The 13,018-nt window shown below is 33.3% G+C and overlaps 1 protein-coding gene across 1 annotated transcript; it reads right to left on the bottom strand.

Moving 5' to 3' along the window:
• Window positions 1-755: 755 nt before the first annotated feature.
• Window positions 756-11,733, bottom strand: LOC130805879 (heat shock protein 90-6, mitochondrial). Its single transcript, XM_057670699.1, has 19 exons — window positions 11,397-11,733; window positions 10,703-10,941; window positions 10,444-10,569; window positions 10,272-10,365; window positions 10,097-10,180; window positions 9,850-9,993; window positions 9,646-9,759; window positions 9,458-9,517; window positions 9,290-9,361; window positions 9,082-9,186; window positions 8,863-9,000; window positions 8,676-8,768; window positions 8,501-8,578; window positions 5,665-5,919; window positions 5,433-5,535; window positions 2,532-2,706; window positions 2,260-2,365; window positions 2,076-2,165; window positions 756-1,183 (listed from the first exon to the last, which is right to left on the bottom strand). The coding sequence occupies exons 1-19, from the start codon at window positions 11,505-11,507 to the stop codon at window positions 1,013-1,015; spliced, it is 2,358 nt and encodes a 785-aa protein (XP_057526682.1). The 5' UTR covers window positions 11,508-11,733; the 3' UTR covers window positions 756-1,012.
• Between the last annotated feature and the right edge of the window lie 1,285 nt (window positions 11,734-13,018).

Genomic DNA, 13,018 nt, shown 5'->3' with positions numbered 1-13,018 from the left:
TAATTTTGAAAATTAATACCTTTAAGATAAAAATTGATACCTTTAAAATTAAAATTGAAAAATGTGCAGAAAATGAAAAAAATGCCCAGGTTGTTACACGCGCGAATTAGACCGGCCCAAATTGACGGTCTCATTTTGAGGCCGTCTCGTCCAAGACTAGCTGAAAAAAATGACTCAAAATAAGCTTTGAAAATTTTAATTCTTAATATAAGCACCTCCTTGTTCGAGCCTGAGGTTATGTATGTTCACTTTTACAAATAGCAAACAAAGAAACTGAAAAAAAAAAATTTGTTCGCTGTTACGAAGAACGAACAAAAGGCATAGCGTTGGAATGCATAACAACGAACAAACTTTGTTTTATTTTTTGGTGTCTTCCAATGCTATGCCATTGTCTTAATGAACAAAGAATGTCAACCTATTTTGACCAGAATCTTTATTCGCTGTTAATAACAACGAACATACCTGACCTCATGCTTGGACACTAAGACTCTTATCTTGAAAATTAAAATTTTCCGAAGCTTATTTTAGGTATTTTTTTTAAGAAGCTTATTTTTTTCAAATTTTCGTAAAGATTAAACTTATTGGAGTGGATGGACTTATTTTGTTAAAGCCTTTCTACATAGGCTAGGACACTGAAAAACTTCAAAGAACAAATTTTAAATTCTGAAAATATATAGTTTAAATATGCTTAATTAGGTATTGGATCATGTTTTCAAATAAATTACATGAATAAAAAATGAAAATCATACGACAAGAGGGCAAAAAATAACTGCATTCACAATATCATTGACTTCGGCCAATCCAACACAACCATTTGTATTTCGTGCTGACATCTTAATTCTTACGCAACATTTCTCCTTCAGTTCCAAAATGATCCAACAGCTCAAATCAAAATAAGTAGGACTAGGCTAGTACAAGTTCAACACTAGAACACTATTTAAATATATAGTATATAGTACCACTGAAGCTATTTCATCAAATCATGTATCAAAAACTACATGGTTTTTATTTTTCATTTTTGAGTACCGGCTTCAACTGTCTCAACTATCTCGGCTTCAACTGTCTCTGGAGTCTGTGGCTGTTGCCTAATTTGTTGTGCGTCAAGTGGGGATCCCCATTTGTTTGATAGAGCCATGCCCATCATCTCATAGATCTTTCCACCAAGCTGTGCAGGGTTATCAGGCTGTACAATTGCATAAATTTGTTAACATCAAAGCATACGAGCCTAGAAACTGAAATTGCAGATGACACAACTACAACATAACAATTTTTAACATTTGTAGATACAGGCAAAACATTTGTGTTGAGAAATACTCCCTTTATGAGATATAATTCATAGATATCACTTTTTAAGTAGATATCCAAATAAGAGACTAATTGATTAGTAGAGAAAAAGGATGGAAATGCCTCTAGCATCATGGACATGTTCGACCCTTGATTGCAAATGAGACAAAGTGGTAACTAGTTCTAAACACAATGCGATGATGGCATTTGGAAAATTGTCAAACCCAACAAAGAAGGAAAGCTTGAGCAACATGTATAGTAATCAAATATGAAATCTATGTTATATTACAATCCCTTAATCTAAGGATCAGTCAGCTGGAAGAGAAGTTCCCCTTTCTAAACATATCAACCTAAATAAAGTCTGCATTCTCTCCCTAAATTAGATGCGACTCCACCAAGATAGTCCACCATAAAACAAAATTTCATTACCTAAATGCCATTAGTAGCTCCAACCTAGGCAAGTGTAAGGGTCGATTGTAAGAAACCCAACACTTAGTGATAACAAAGTGATTGTTTCCGATTGACCCTTGGTAGCAAAACTTGTGTGCAATTTCACATAAATAAAAGGGACATGATTTGATGAGCCATTTTTACACAGCCCATATAATCCGATACTAAAGAGCTATGAAACTTTGGCCCATCAAGAATAAGATGCTAAAAATTCAGGCAAGTAGGTTATCAACAAAGAGCTCATAAATCGTTCACTTCACCCACAACAATATATAAAACCGCAAACCAAGCCAAAAAAAATGCCCATGTGAAATCATGACAAGAGAGCAATAGATACTTACAGTAAATCCACTGGAAACAAGTGCTGCATCATATAATAGATCAATTGCTCTAAGAGCATCTTCATTCTCTAAATCATTTTTGCAAGCAGCCTGTATCAACAAAGAGAAACTATAAACATTAAGCCAAGCATGCTATTAACAAGTTGGAATATGATAACTGTTCAATCATTCATTACAGACATACATGCAAACTCGTGATGATAGGATGATCAGGATTAATCTCAAACACCCTCCGGCTTTTCATGAAGTCAACATGAGATGAATTACCAGCATGATGTGCCTTCATGAGCCTGCAAGAGATGTCATTTTCATGTTGGCAAGTAACAAGAGATTAACCAAATAGCTACAGAAAAGTCATTTGAGGAGATTGGAACAAATGTGAAATTATACCCTATCTCCCTCCCCCTCCCCCCCAAAACAAAAAAGAACTTTAATTAATTAAATGAAAACATGTACCTCTCCATGTTAGCCGACCAACCAAATTTTCCGGCTGCTAAAACACATGGTGAAGCACTCAAACGATTAGAAACTTGAACACTGGCAACTTTGTCACCCAAGCGCTTCTTGATCCAGTCACAAGTTTTACCAAATTCTTGTTTCACTTCTGTTAGTTTCTCCTCACTTTCCACACCTAATTCAACGTAGAAAAAACCAGCAATGATTTTCTACATTATATTCTTTAGCCAAATCCAAAAACATCACATAAGAGTGATTTTGTTCACAAATAGAAATATCAAGAAGAAAACAACTTTAGACTCTACCACATGCAACATCCCTGCTCAAAGAAAATTAGAAAAAAAAAAACTTCCGAGAACAATTGAGCAAAGGAGTGGTCTATGAGGCTAGGCTTACATTAAGCCACCAATAGTGACCATTTCTTCTTATAACTAATTAGCATAGAAATTGTGCGTTGCATGTAGTTCTTCGTATGACACCAAAAAAATTATTTTCAATCTACCATGCAAGTATATATTATAGCAATCAGCAACAAATTTTTCTTAAAATGTAATGATCAATATAACGAAAATAAACACATTTTAATATTATATAGAAATGGATGTCAAGAATAATGCAAGTATACATATATATTTTGAAAATAAAAATAATAAAACAAAAATAAACATTAGAGACATTTACGTTATGGAAAAATTACAAGAAATTACTTAATATATATCACTTTTTGCAAAAAATTACCTAATCTATTTTTTTTACAAAAACCTACCTTATAAGACTCCAAACCTTTGCAAATCACTGCCACTTAATGGAAGCCATCAGTTAACCATCAAGTGAAGGTTTGACCTCATGTGTTTGGAACGTGATTCCATTAATTTAACCCTTCCCTCCCAATTTTTTACAAGTTCCCCCCTTTTCCATTCATTTATAAAACCATACTCAGTTTATCTTATGCCCTTTTACTTTACTTGATAAAATCATGCCATTTTCTAATTTGCCTTTCCTTTTCTTACAAGCCCTCATATTGGAGAAATCCATTTGCCTAGTTGTTTATCCTCTTCACCGACTTCTAATTCGATTCAATTAAACCATGCCTACCACATTTACCTCCAATTTTCTTATCCTCTTGTTTGGCCTTCCAAACATCTTCCTAAAATTTAAGAAAGGTAGTGGTCTAATTTTTCCTCTATTCTTTTGATGCGACCAAGTGTGCCACAATTACCAATTAAGAACATTAGATGAACCCAAAAAAATTGGGAAAATTGTAAAAAATAAACCAACCTTTACTCCATTCGCTGAAAATAAACCCAACTATTATTTATTATAAATAAAACCCACATATTCAGTATGATTGCTGAAAATAAACTCAACTATTATTCATTCATAATTCTTGACTTACAAATAAGTTCTGGAGATTGTTATAAACAATAGATCGGTTTATTTAAAAATAAATAACAGATGGGTTTATTTTCAGTGGATCAAGCAAAGGTTGATTTATTATTAACAATTTACCAAAAAAATTTTCAATAAAGAAAATAAATTGAACATCAATAGTTATATGTCCTCATTAAAAATTAATTCAAAAATCAAGCAATATCAACAAATAAATTAAACCCAGAGAATAAACAATTAACCTTAAATTAAGAATGAAATTAATCATAAAACAATTAACCTTGAATTAAGTTAAACCCAGAGAACATTTGAAATTGAAAGAAACAAATTGAGTAATTTCAGCAAACTAATTTTGTCTATGTCCTCAACCATGCAAATGGAATAGCAATAGAGAGACAAAGAAGCAGATTTTGTTTGTTTGATGCAATAAATGAAAGAACATTGCATACTAATAGATTGGAGGATTAAATGCAAAGAAGTTTGCTTGATGGAATAGTGGATGCTATTCTTGGATGTACAGTGTTGTGAGGAGAGATAAGAGTGCAGAAACAAGTTGGGAAGAGGGAGAAAACGTTGCATAAGGGTCAATGGAACCATGTGTCAGACACATGAGGGTCAAACCTCCAGTTGTCAACTATAGAAATTGTGACATAATGCTATCCACGACTAAAAACGGGCTTAGGTAAACAAATCAACTATCCTCGACTCTTAATAATCATCATTGCATAACTCATGCTTCATAAGTTCAAATAATATAAAAGCTGATATACATAAAAAATATTCAATTAGACTAAACTACAATAGCCCATAATCCAATAGCCAAAGTTTTAATATAGGAATTGGTTTGAGGGGGCTTCAAATAAGGTCGGTAATCCATTAGCCTAGATTGAAGCTGAGGTTTTAGCGATTTAGTTTTTCATGCACTTCAAAAATAATTAGTATTTCATGCAATAAAAAAGACAAGTTTTTCATGCATTACTGATAAAAAAAAATACAAAAAACAAAAAATTAAACTCAACAATCTAAACTCAATTGTTTTCACCTTTTTCCTTAATTTTTTCAGTAATATGTTATTAGTTAAAGCCTCCAATATTTTGATTTTTCATACTGTGGGTCAATATTTCTTTGTTCAAACCCAAACCTTAAATTGGTGTATTTGTATTCTTTATAAGAAAATAATTTCTAAAATAGAAAAGATACTATATATTATTTTTGTAAAAATTTAAAAATCAAAGTAAAAAAATAGCTTACTAGGTCAACCTGAAGCGGACTTGACTTGACTCAAAAACGACCCAACGTGAAAATGACTTTGAAAATGGCAGTACTCGAAAACTGGCTGTGAAAATCTCATATGTAATGGGCTTACGAATTTACTCGGTTCTAAAGAATCAAATTCAAACAATTCATTTTCTTTTATTAATTGATAAGATATCTTAGCAATCTTTTATTAATTGATAATGATCGTCTCACCTAAATTGGAGGAATCAAAAGAAAGAGAACCAATGCACCTACCTAGATCCAAGTCTTCCTTGGTAATGTCCACAAACTTCTTATCCTTGTAGAGCTTTAGATTCTGGATAGCAACCTCATCGATGGGATCAACAAGGAAAAGCACCTATAAATAGATAATTGACATTACATCAACAAGAAATAATCACCTTTTAGACCATGCCAACCTAAATAAACAGTATATTTAAGAAAAAAGGTCAAATAACAATATCAATATAATATAAGAGATTCCTACTTCAAGATCCTTCTCCAAAAGCTTCTCAAGGAAAGGCGTATTCTTGGCACTTGTTACACTTTCTGAAGCAATGTAATAGATATCATTCTGATCAGGCTTCATGTTCTCGACATACTCATCCAAGCCTATCATTTCATCCTCACTTTGAGATGAGAAGAATCGTAGCAGAGGTGCAATACGTTTGTGATTATCATGATCTTCAATGCAACCAAGTTTTAGGTGTTTTCCATAGTTCTCCCAGAATGTTACATAATCCTACAGTAGAACACAAAGAGTAGTCCTAATTAACGACAAAAAAAACTTTCAAAGGTGATTAAAGTCCAAACAAAAAAATCTACCCCATGGTAAACAGAACTATAGTCAATTTCATGGCAGAGATTCTCATCAATGATCAATTAAGTGCTTATAAACTGAAAATTCATATGATTAGTGTATGCTGCAGTTCCAAAAAAATATTCTCACTTTTATTTTGGATTAAGCTGTTTGCAAAATCAGTTCTCCAAGAAAATCATAGTGAACTGACATCATCGCAAGAAAGAGTGACATCAAGGCAAAGAATAAAATAAGATGGACTGCCTGAGAAATCTTCTAGAATGATTTAACTTAAAACCGAGACTTAATCAGGTGTTGAGCTGCTTGAAATTGAAAAATACTTGAGTTCCTAATAAACAAGTAAACCACTTTTTAAAAGATTAAAGCTAGTAATTTGAAAGTGATTTAAGGTTAGATAGAGAAGCTTTTGTCCATTTGAGAATTGAAGTCCTTTTAAGCCGGGTGTTCTTCCATTCCAACACATAAATCGAGTGTTTTTAGCTTCTAAGTGTCCTTGATGAAACCAACACCATTATTGCAAGGTTCATGTGTGTTTATACCAGGGATGTCAGTGTTGTAAAAAAAACATTTGTACTTGCGTTATGTGCATGAAGGGACAGGATCGAGAAACTTCAAACGTCTTGGACACCATTACGCTTGATCAACAAGAGTTATTCAATGAAAATTATACATCTTGCACGTGTGCATAGGCAAGATCAGACAATAGTTGATCGTTTCTCCAGTCATACGTAGGCCATGAAAGCATAGTGCAAAATATTGCCCATATCATTGAAACCATGTTTTTTAATCATGCATGATAACATAAAGGGGCAGATCTTACCAGAGTTTATCTTTCCACACAGGCGTATTTGGGGGTTAACTCTTTCCACATAAAAACACTTAATCATCAACGTATACACAGATGTCCAGACACTACTGCTAATATCCCTAATTTTGCCACATTGCAGACAGGCTGATAACATGTTTCAGACATATTGGATATCAGATTTCATCATTGGAGTTCACGAAATCAGGGGGCTTGATCTCTCAACTCTTTGACAATTGGACTACAGTTCAACGTTGTTAGTAGCCCCAAAAAGATGACTTATTCAGTCAAATGCCAATAAGCCCCACTATTTTCGGTGGCCCTCAAAAGATGGTTTATCCAGTTTCAAATAATGTCAAGTGTATGAGAGTTAGAATTGTTGGTAAATGATAATCCCAATACGATGGCTTCTTCAGTAACATGCCAATAAACCACTATTTTCAGAGGCCGTCAAAAGATGGTTTATCCATATCCAATCAGGCTATTATTCGGAGGCTCTTTTCGATGCCTTGGTGATGGTAATTATTAAAGGCTATGCTTAGGGAGCAGTGAAAAAATGCATGGCGGTGAAAGGCTGGAGTACAGACAACAATTGGCTTTTCCAGTGTCCGACTTAGTTGACACGTCCAAGTTATCTGAACAGATGAGAACAGTACAAAAGATCTTTTGGATGCCTTTGGGGATTGAAACATTCAAAAAGTTTGATGAGAGCAGTGGTAACATGCTTACCAGCGAAAGGCTGGAATACAGACAAAAACTGGGATAAAGTCTGTTTGAATGATGGAAGAAGCTAATTACTCAGGATATTTGTAAGAATAGTTGGAGAAAAATATTTTAAGGTAGTTTTGGCCAGCAGCAAATCCCATGTGCCACTTTTCTAAACTGATTAAAATGCTTTTTATCAGATAAAGCAAGAACAAAATCAGTTCTTACACTTTGCATGGGCCATTTCATTTTATAGAAAACACAAAATGTTTAATTAGAGCGCTAAAATATTGCTAATGAGACTGTTGGTTTAGTAGATATGGTGAGAGTTGGTGATTCGTGAGGTAAACCTTTTAAGTAAATAAAAATGTGGTTGTTCACATGATGGATGCTTTTTGAGCTTACCAAACTACAAAACTGTTACATAATCTGTGATTTAAATAATGAAGTAATAGCCATTATAAGTTGATAAGTAAAGATATTTGCCTTTATTTTATTTTTTAAGTGTATTAGGTTCTAAAATGTCTATTATAAACTTTGATTTCGATTAATGTTCTAGATATCTTGAATTACTATGATAAATGCATTTTTTTATAGTTAAGCATTCACTATGATAAAACAATTTTCAACTATTCATAGTGAGTTCACTAGTCTTGAAGCAGGAGATGATAAAACAAAAAATCAATACCAACAAAACAGAACAGATATTACTGATTTATCAGTGAGTGATATCCTGTTCTTTGGCTCTACTGTATATATATATATATATGATGCCATAGAATTGATTTTATGGCTAAAGTGGTTCCATTTTTTCAGATCATAGTGCCTTTGTTGAAGATTCCCTCTAGGCTTCGCTTTGATGAACTTAATATTATTCACATAATAATTAATCATTTCACCTCAATTCTTATCTCAAAAAAATGAAATCAATTGTTGCAATTAGTAAATTCCAAGCATAGGAAACAATTAGAAAAGGCAAAACTATTTACTTACATCTTTATTCTCACTCATTGATATGCCAAGGATCATATCGAAAGCCTTCTTAACCAATCTTTTTCTCATAATTCTCACCTTCAGTAAGAAATGCAAAGGGAAAATTGATTAATTAACAAATAAATACGCAGAGGATTTGCAAATGTAATTCTTTAAATTAGAAAAATCCCCTTACAATTCGGCTTTCTTGGAGAATCTCTCGGGAGACATTGAGTGGAAGGTCATTGGAATCCACAACACCTTTAATGAAACTTAGATATCGAGGGAACTTTAAAGAGCACAACAAAGAAAAAATAAAGGTTATCATAAATCATAGTCTAAAAGTCAATTATAGACATTTTTCAAGTTAAAATTATTTCTACCAGCTCTCCATCAAAATCATTTGAAATGAAAACCCGTTTGACATAAAGCCTTATATTCTTCGTCTTTAAATCGAGCTTATCATCTTGTCCCGGTGTCATTGTAGGAACATATAACACAGATCTGAACTCAACTTCACCCTGCAGCAAAAAACAATATGAGAAAATCAAACGGTGCAAAATCGAGATCTCTAAAACATCAATCACCAAAAGAGTTTGCACCTCTGTAGTGAAATGAGTTGACGCTAAAGGATCTAAGTACTCATTGAAGGTATTTCTATAAAATTCATTGTATTCCTCTGTCGTAACTTCCTTCGGATTCCGAAGCTGTGAGCATGAAGCAGAAATATTTGTTACTTATAAATCAAAACTTATGGTAGTTAGTAATATAAACATGGTTATCAAGGCATCAAGCACATAAAATTCTAACCCATAATGGCTGAGTCTCATTTGTCTGTTCCCAATCCCAATACCTCTCAACCACTTTTTTGGTCTTCTTCTTCTGGAAAAAAGACAATAAAAGATGACATACATAATAAAAGTAATGAAAAGGGAGCTCAAAAGAAAATAACCAAGAAAATATGAGAGGAAACATTACCTCTGTCTGCTCTTCTTCACCATCCTTTTTAGCTTCACTTGGATCATCATCTACCTCAACCTACAAATGCATAAGCATGTTGATAAGATATCCTAAACCCACATACAAGAAACAAAATCTAAATGACTCGATGTAAAATATCAGAGAATCCAACTTAAATTGGTAAAAATGCAGAGCTCGAGTAGTACCTCCTTTGTGTATCCCTTCTCCTGCCACGTGTATATAGGAAATGAAACAAACTGTGAGTAATTCTTAACTAGTTTCTGGACCCTCTCTGGATCTGCAAACTTCTTGTCATCACGCTGGAATCAATGATCAAACAGCAAAGAGTGATTATTAGTGAGACAATATGGCAACTGACAGAATCAAATTAATCTAGTTCAGCAATCCACCTTGAGATAAAGAGTTATACGGGTTCCCCTAGGCAACAACTTCTCAGGATCTGTCTCCTCTCTAATTGTATATGTACTGGCATTAGCTTCCCCCTCCCACACATATTGTTTGTCTGATTTGGGACTCTTAGTTGCAACAGCCACCTTCAAGGATGATGAATATGAATATTGAGAAAAGGATAATATATTATCGAACAGATAATTGCCAACATAACAAGTAGTTCTGGTGCAGAAAGCCATACTCAACCTTATCAGACACTAAAAAGGCCGAATAAAACCCAACTCCAAATTGACCAATGAGATTGTTGTCTGCTCCTGCATCTTTGCTATCCTGCAAAACAATAAAACACAAGAAATTTTATTAGATAGACATAAAAGAAGAAAACTTCTGTAGAAGCGTAAAAATCAGGCTAAATTGTAACCTTCAATGCCTTAAGGAACTTCGCTGTTCCACTTTGTGCAATTGTTCCCAGGCATTCTACAAGCTCCTGATGTGTCATACCGATCCCAGTATCACTGTAAATCATGAAAACTAAGATAAGCAACCAAACGAAAATAAGTTTCAAATCAAAAATTGCTACAAATTAAGCATACGTGATTGTGATGATCCCATTATCTTTGTCAGCTTGGATACGAATATCAAGTTCAACAGCATCCTTGGAAAGCTCAGGTTGCGTTACACTAAGAAACCGCAGCTTGTCCAGCGCATCACTTGCATTGCTACAAATAAAGAAGACACTCAAATTTCTCAATATATAGAATCAAGACCTTACAATTGAAAATACAAACAAATCCTCCAATGTAAGTTTATTTTTCCTAAAAGATTTTCAAAGCAATGAAGAGAGAAAATCACCTGATCAGCTCTCTAAGGAAGACCTCTTTATTACTATACAGGCTGTTTACAATAAGATCCATCAGTCGGCTAACCTCTGCTTGATACTCGTACTTCTCAACCGGTACACTAGATGAATCAGACGCAGCAGCAGTGGACTCATATCGGCGAGCCAACGGAGTAAAAGATGAGCCAGAAGCATAGAATTTGCTTGATGCAAAAGATGAATACCGTTTATTATCCGTCTTTCTCTCAGCCTCCTATTTAGCATGAAAACCAAAGCTATAAAACAAAGGTTCCACATTACTCTAGACTATCAAGACAATTATACAGACATGAACATCAACAACAATGCCAAAGCCTTAATCTTTACAGTATAGGGTTGGTAACACAAGTATACAAACAGTAACTTAAACCCCAGAACCAGCAATTCATGTTTCAAAAATGAATATTTAACATATAACAAATAACATAATTATAAACTACAAATATAATTATGTTATCCGGTAATCAGCTGAAATACCATTGTTTGGAACTAAAAATGGTTCGATTCAATAAAAATACCATTCAATAGAAATTCATATACCAATTTTTAGCTTATGATTGGTTGAAGAGGAGTAGAATGTCAATAACATCGCATTTCAATTGAATAAAAATGGAATAGAAGAGTAAAAATGATAAGCAAGAAAAAAGATAATGAGAAATAAAAACATACAGGATGGTTTAGGGGAGAAGTTGAAGACAGAGATGAAACCACAGCATTTCGGTGATGAAAACCACCATTGCGGAAGATTCCAGAAACTGAGCGGCGGGATAATCTGTGCATTTTTGGGATGGTTAATTAAGTTGTACCAGTAATTTTGGGGAGATTGAGTTTGGGGAGAAAGAGGGTTTTGTAAAGAACTTTGAAGGAAGATGTGTGAAAATGGAAGGGTGAAGGGTTTTAGTAGGGTGAAGGGTTTTAGTAGGTTTCAGGACTCATTGGGATGAATCGAAGCTTCTGGAGTTGGATGTCTTGCCTGAGCCTCCACTCTAGTTCTAGATTGTTTGTTCTGAGTGGTCAGTTGGCAAAGTATTTTAATGCATTACAAAAAAAAGGTATCTTTTTTATTGTCTCAGTATCTTTTATATATTGAATTTTTAATATCAGACTTGATAATTTTGATAATTTTATATCTCTAACTTCTTTTTAAATAAAAATTCTTTACACTAAAACTGAACTTCGAAATACTAGGGCTATTGAATGTAATCACCAAAATGATTTGGTAAGTATCGATAATGATCATTATTTCAAAAAAAAAGGAAAAGAGGGGAGTCGCGTGAAATGCACGAATGGGCCACAGATGAGTAGCGTGAAATGCGCGACTGGACTGCGGTTTTGTCGCGTGAAACGCGCAATTGGACTGCGGTCCAGTCGCGTAAAACACGTAATTGGATCGCAATCTAGTCGCGCATTTCACGCAACTCGCCCCCTTTTCCAATTTTTTTAATCAACGAAGAAATGATTAGAAATTAACTTAAATTGTCGTTTCCGAATTGAAATTCCTAAGCATTGTATATACAAAAGGTTTATAGAGTGAGATCGAAGTGAGGTTTATAGAGTGAGATCGAAGTATTTCTACAAAATTAAATCTAAGGGCATTTTAGTAATTCATTAAAAAGGTGGCGACACAATGAAAATGATAGTCATAAAGAATTAAGTAGTAAAAGTAGCAAATGTTTCTTTGATTTTACTTGTCAAGTGGAAAAATATACTCCCTTGGTTCATAAATAATGATGATATGATGATGGTTCCTAAATGAAATTTCAACAAGTAATATTAATGGGAATTAAGAAAAATTAGTATACAAACTTTTACAATGCACGAAGTTTGCTAATGTGAAAATACATATAAATATAAATTTAAAGAAAGAGGCAACTATATATTATAATTATCAACTTCTGATATCACTAAAGCGTAATTGTATACATAAGTTTTTATCACAACATACTTATCGCTTGGCTAAATAAATACTTATCGCTTGGCTAAATAAATAATTATTGCAATATACTTTGCCCAAAAGTAGCTATTTTTGAGAAATTGATGATTTTGTAAAGATGTGCTCGAATTGCATGCTTACAAAATTTATTGTCCACTTGATCCAAAAATCTAATCATTCTCAATAAAATTAAAACAAATGACAAAGCTTTTAAAATATGTCATTTGTTTTTTTCCAACAAAATTAATAATATGTATAATTTTTAAATTATTTAAATTAGATAAAATAGTTTATATTATGAAAGATATGCATGCTATATAAAATATAGTTAATAGTTGTTTACTTGTAAAATAATTGT

The sequence above is a fragment of the Amaranthus tricolor genome, chromosome 2, assembly GCF_026212465.1.
Source record: "Amaranthus tricolor cultivar Red isolate AtriRed21 chromosome 2, ASM2621246v1, whole genome shotgun sequence".
Taxonomy (NCBI): domain Eukaryota; kingdom Viridiplantae; phylum Streptophyta; class Magnoliopsida; order Caryophyllales; family Amaranthaceae; genus Amaranthus; species Amaranthus tricolor.
This window is presented reverse-complemented; position numbering and strand designations above follow the sequence as displayed.

What these genes read in the sequence shown, in the direction of transcription:
- LOC130805879 (XM_057670699.1), bottom strand. Translation starts at nt 11,507, where the DNA reads ATGCACAGATTATCCCGCCGCTCAGTTTCTGGAATCTTCCGCAATGGT. An exon ending in TTCCTTAGAGAGCTGATCAG is followed by an intron (nt 10,570 to 10,702) that starts GTGATTTTCTCT and finishes CTTTATTTGTAG; the next exon opens with CAATGCAAGTGATGCGCTGG. An exon ending in TTCTCCAAGAAAGCCGAATT is followed by an intron (nt 8,579 to 8,675) that starts GTAAGGGGATTT and finishes TTCTTACTGAAG; the next exon opens with GTGAGAATTATGAGAAAAAG.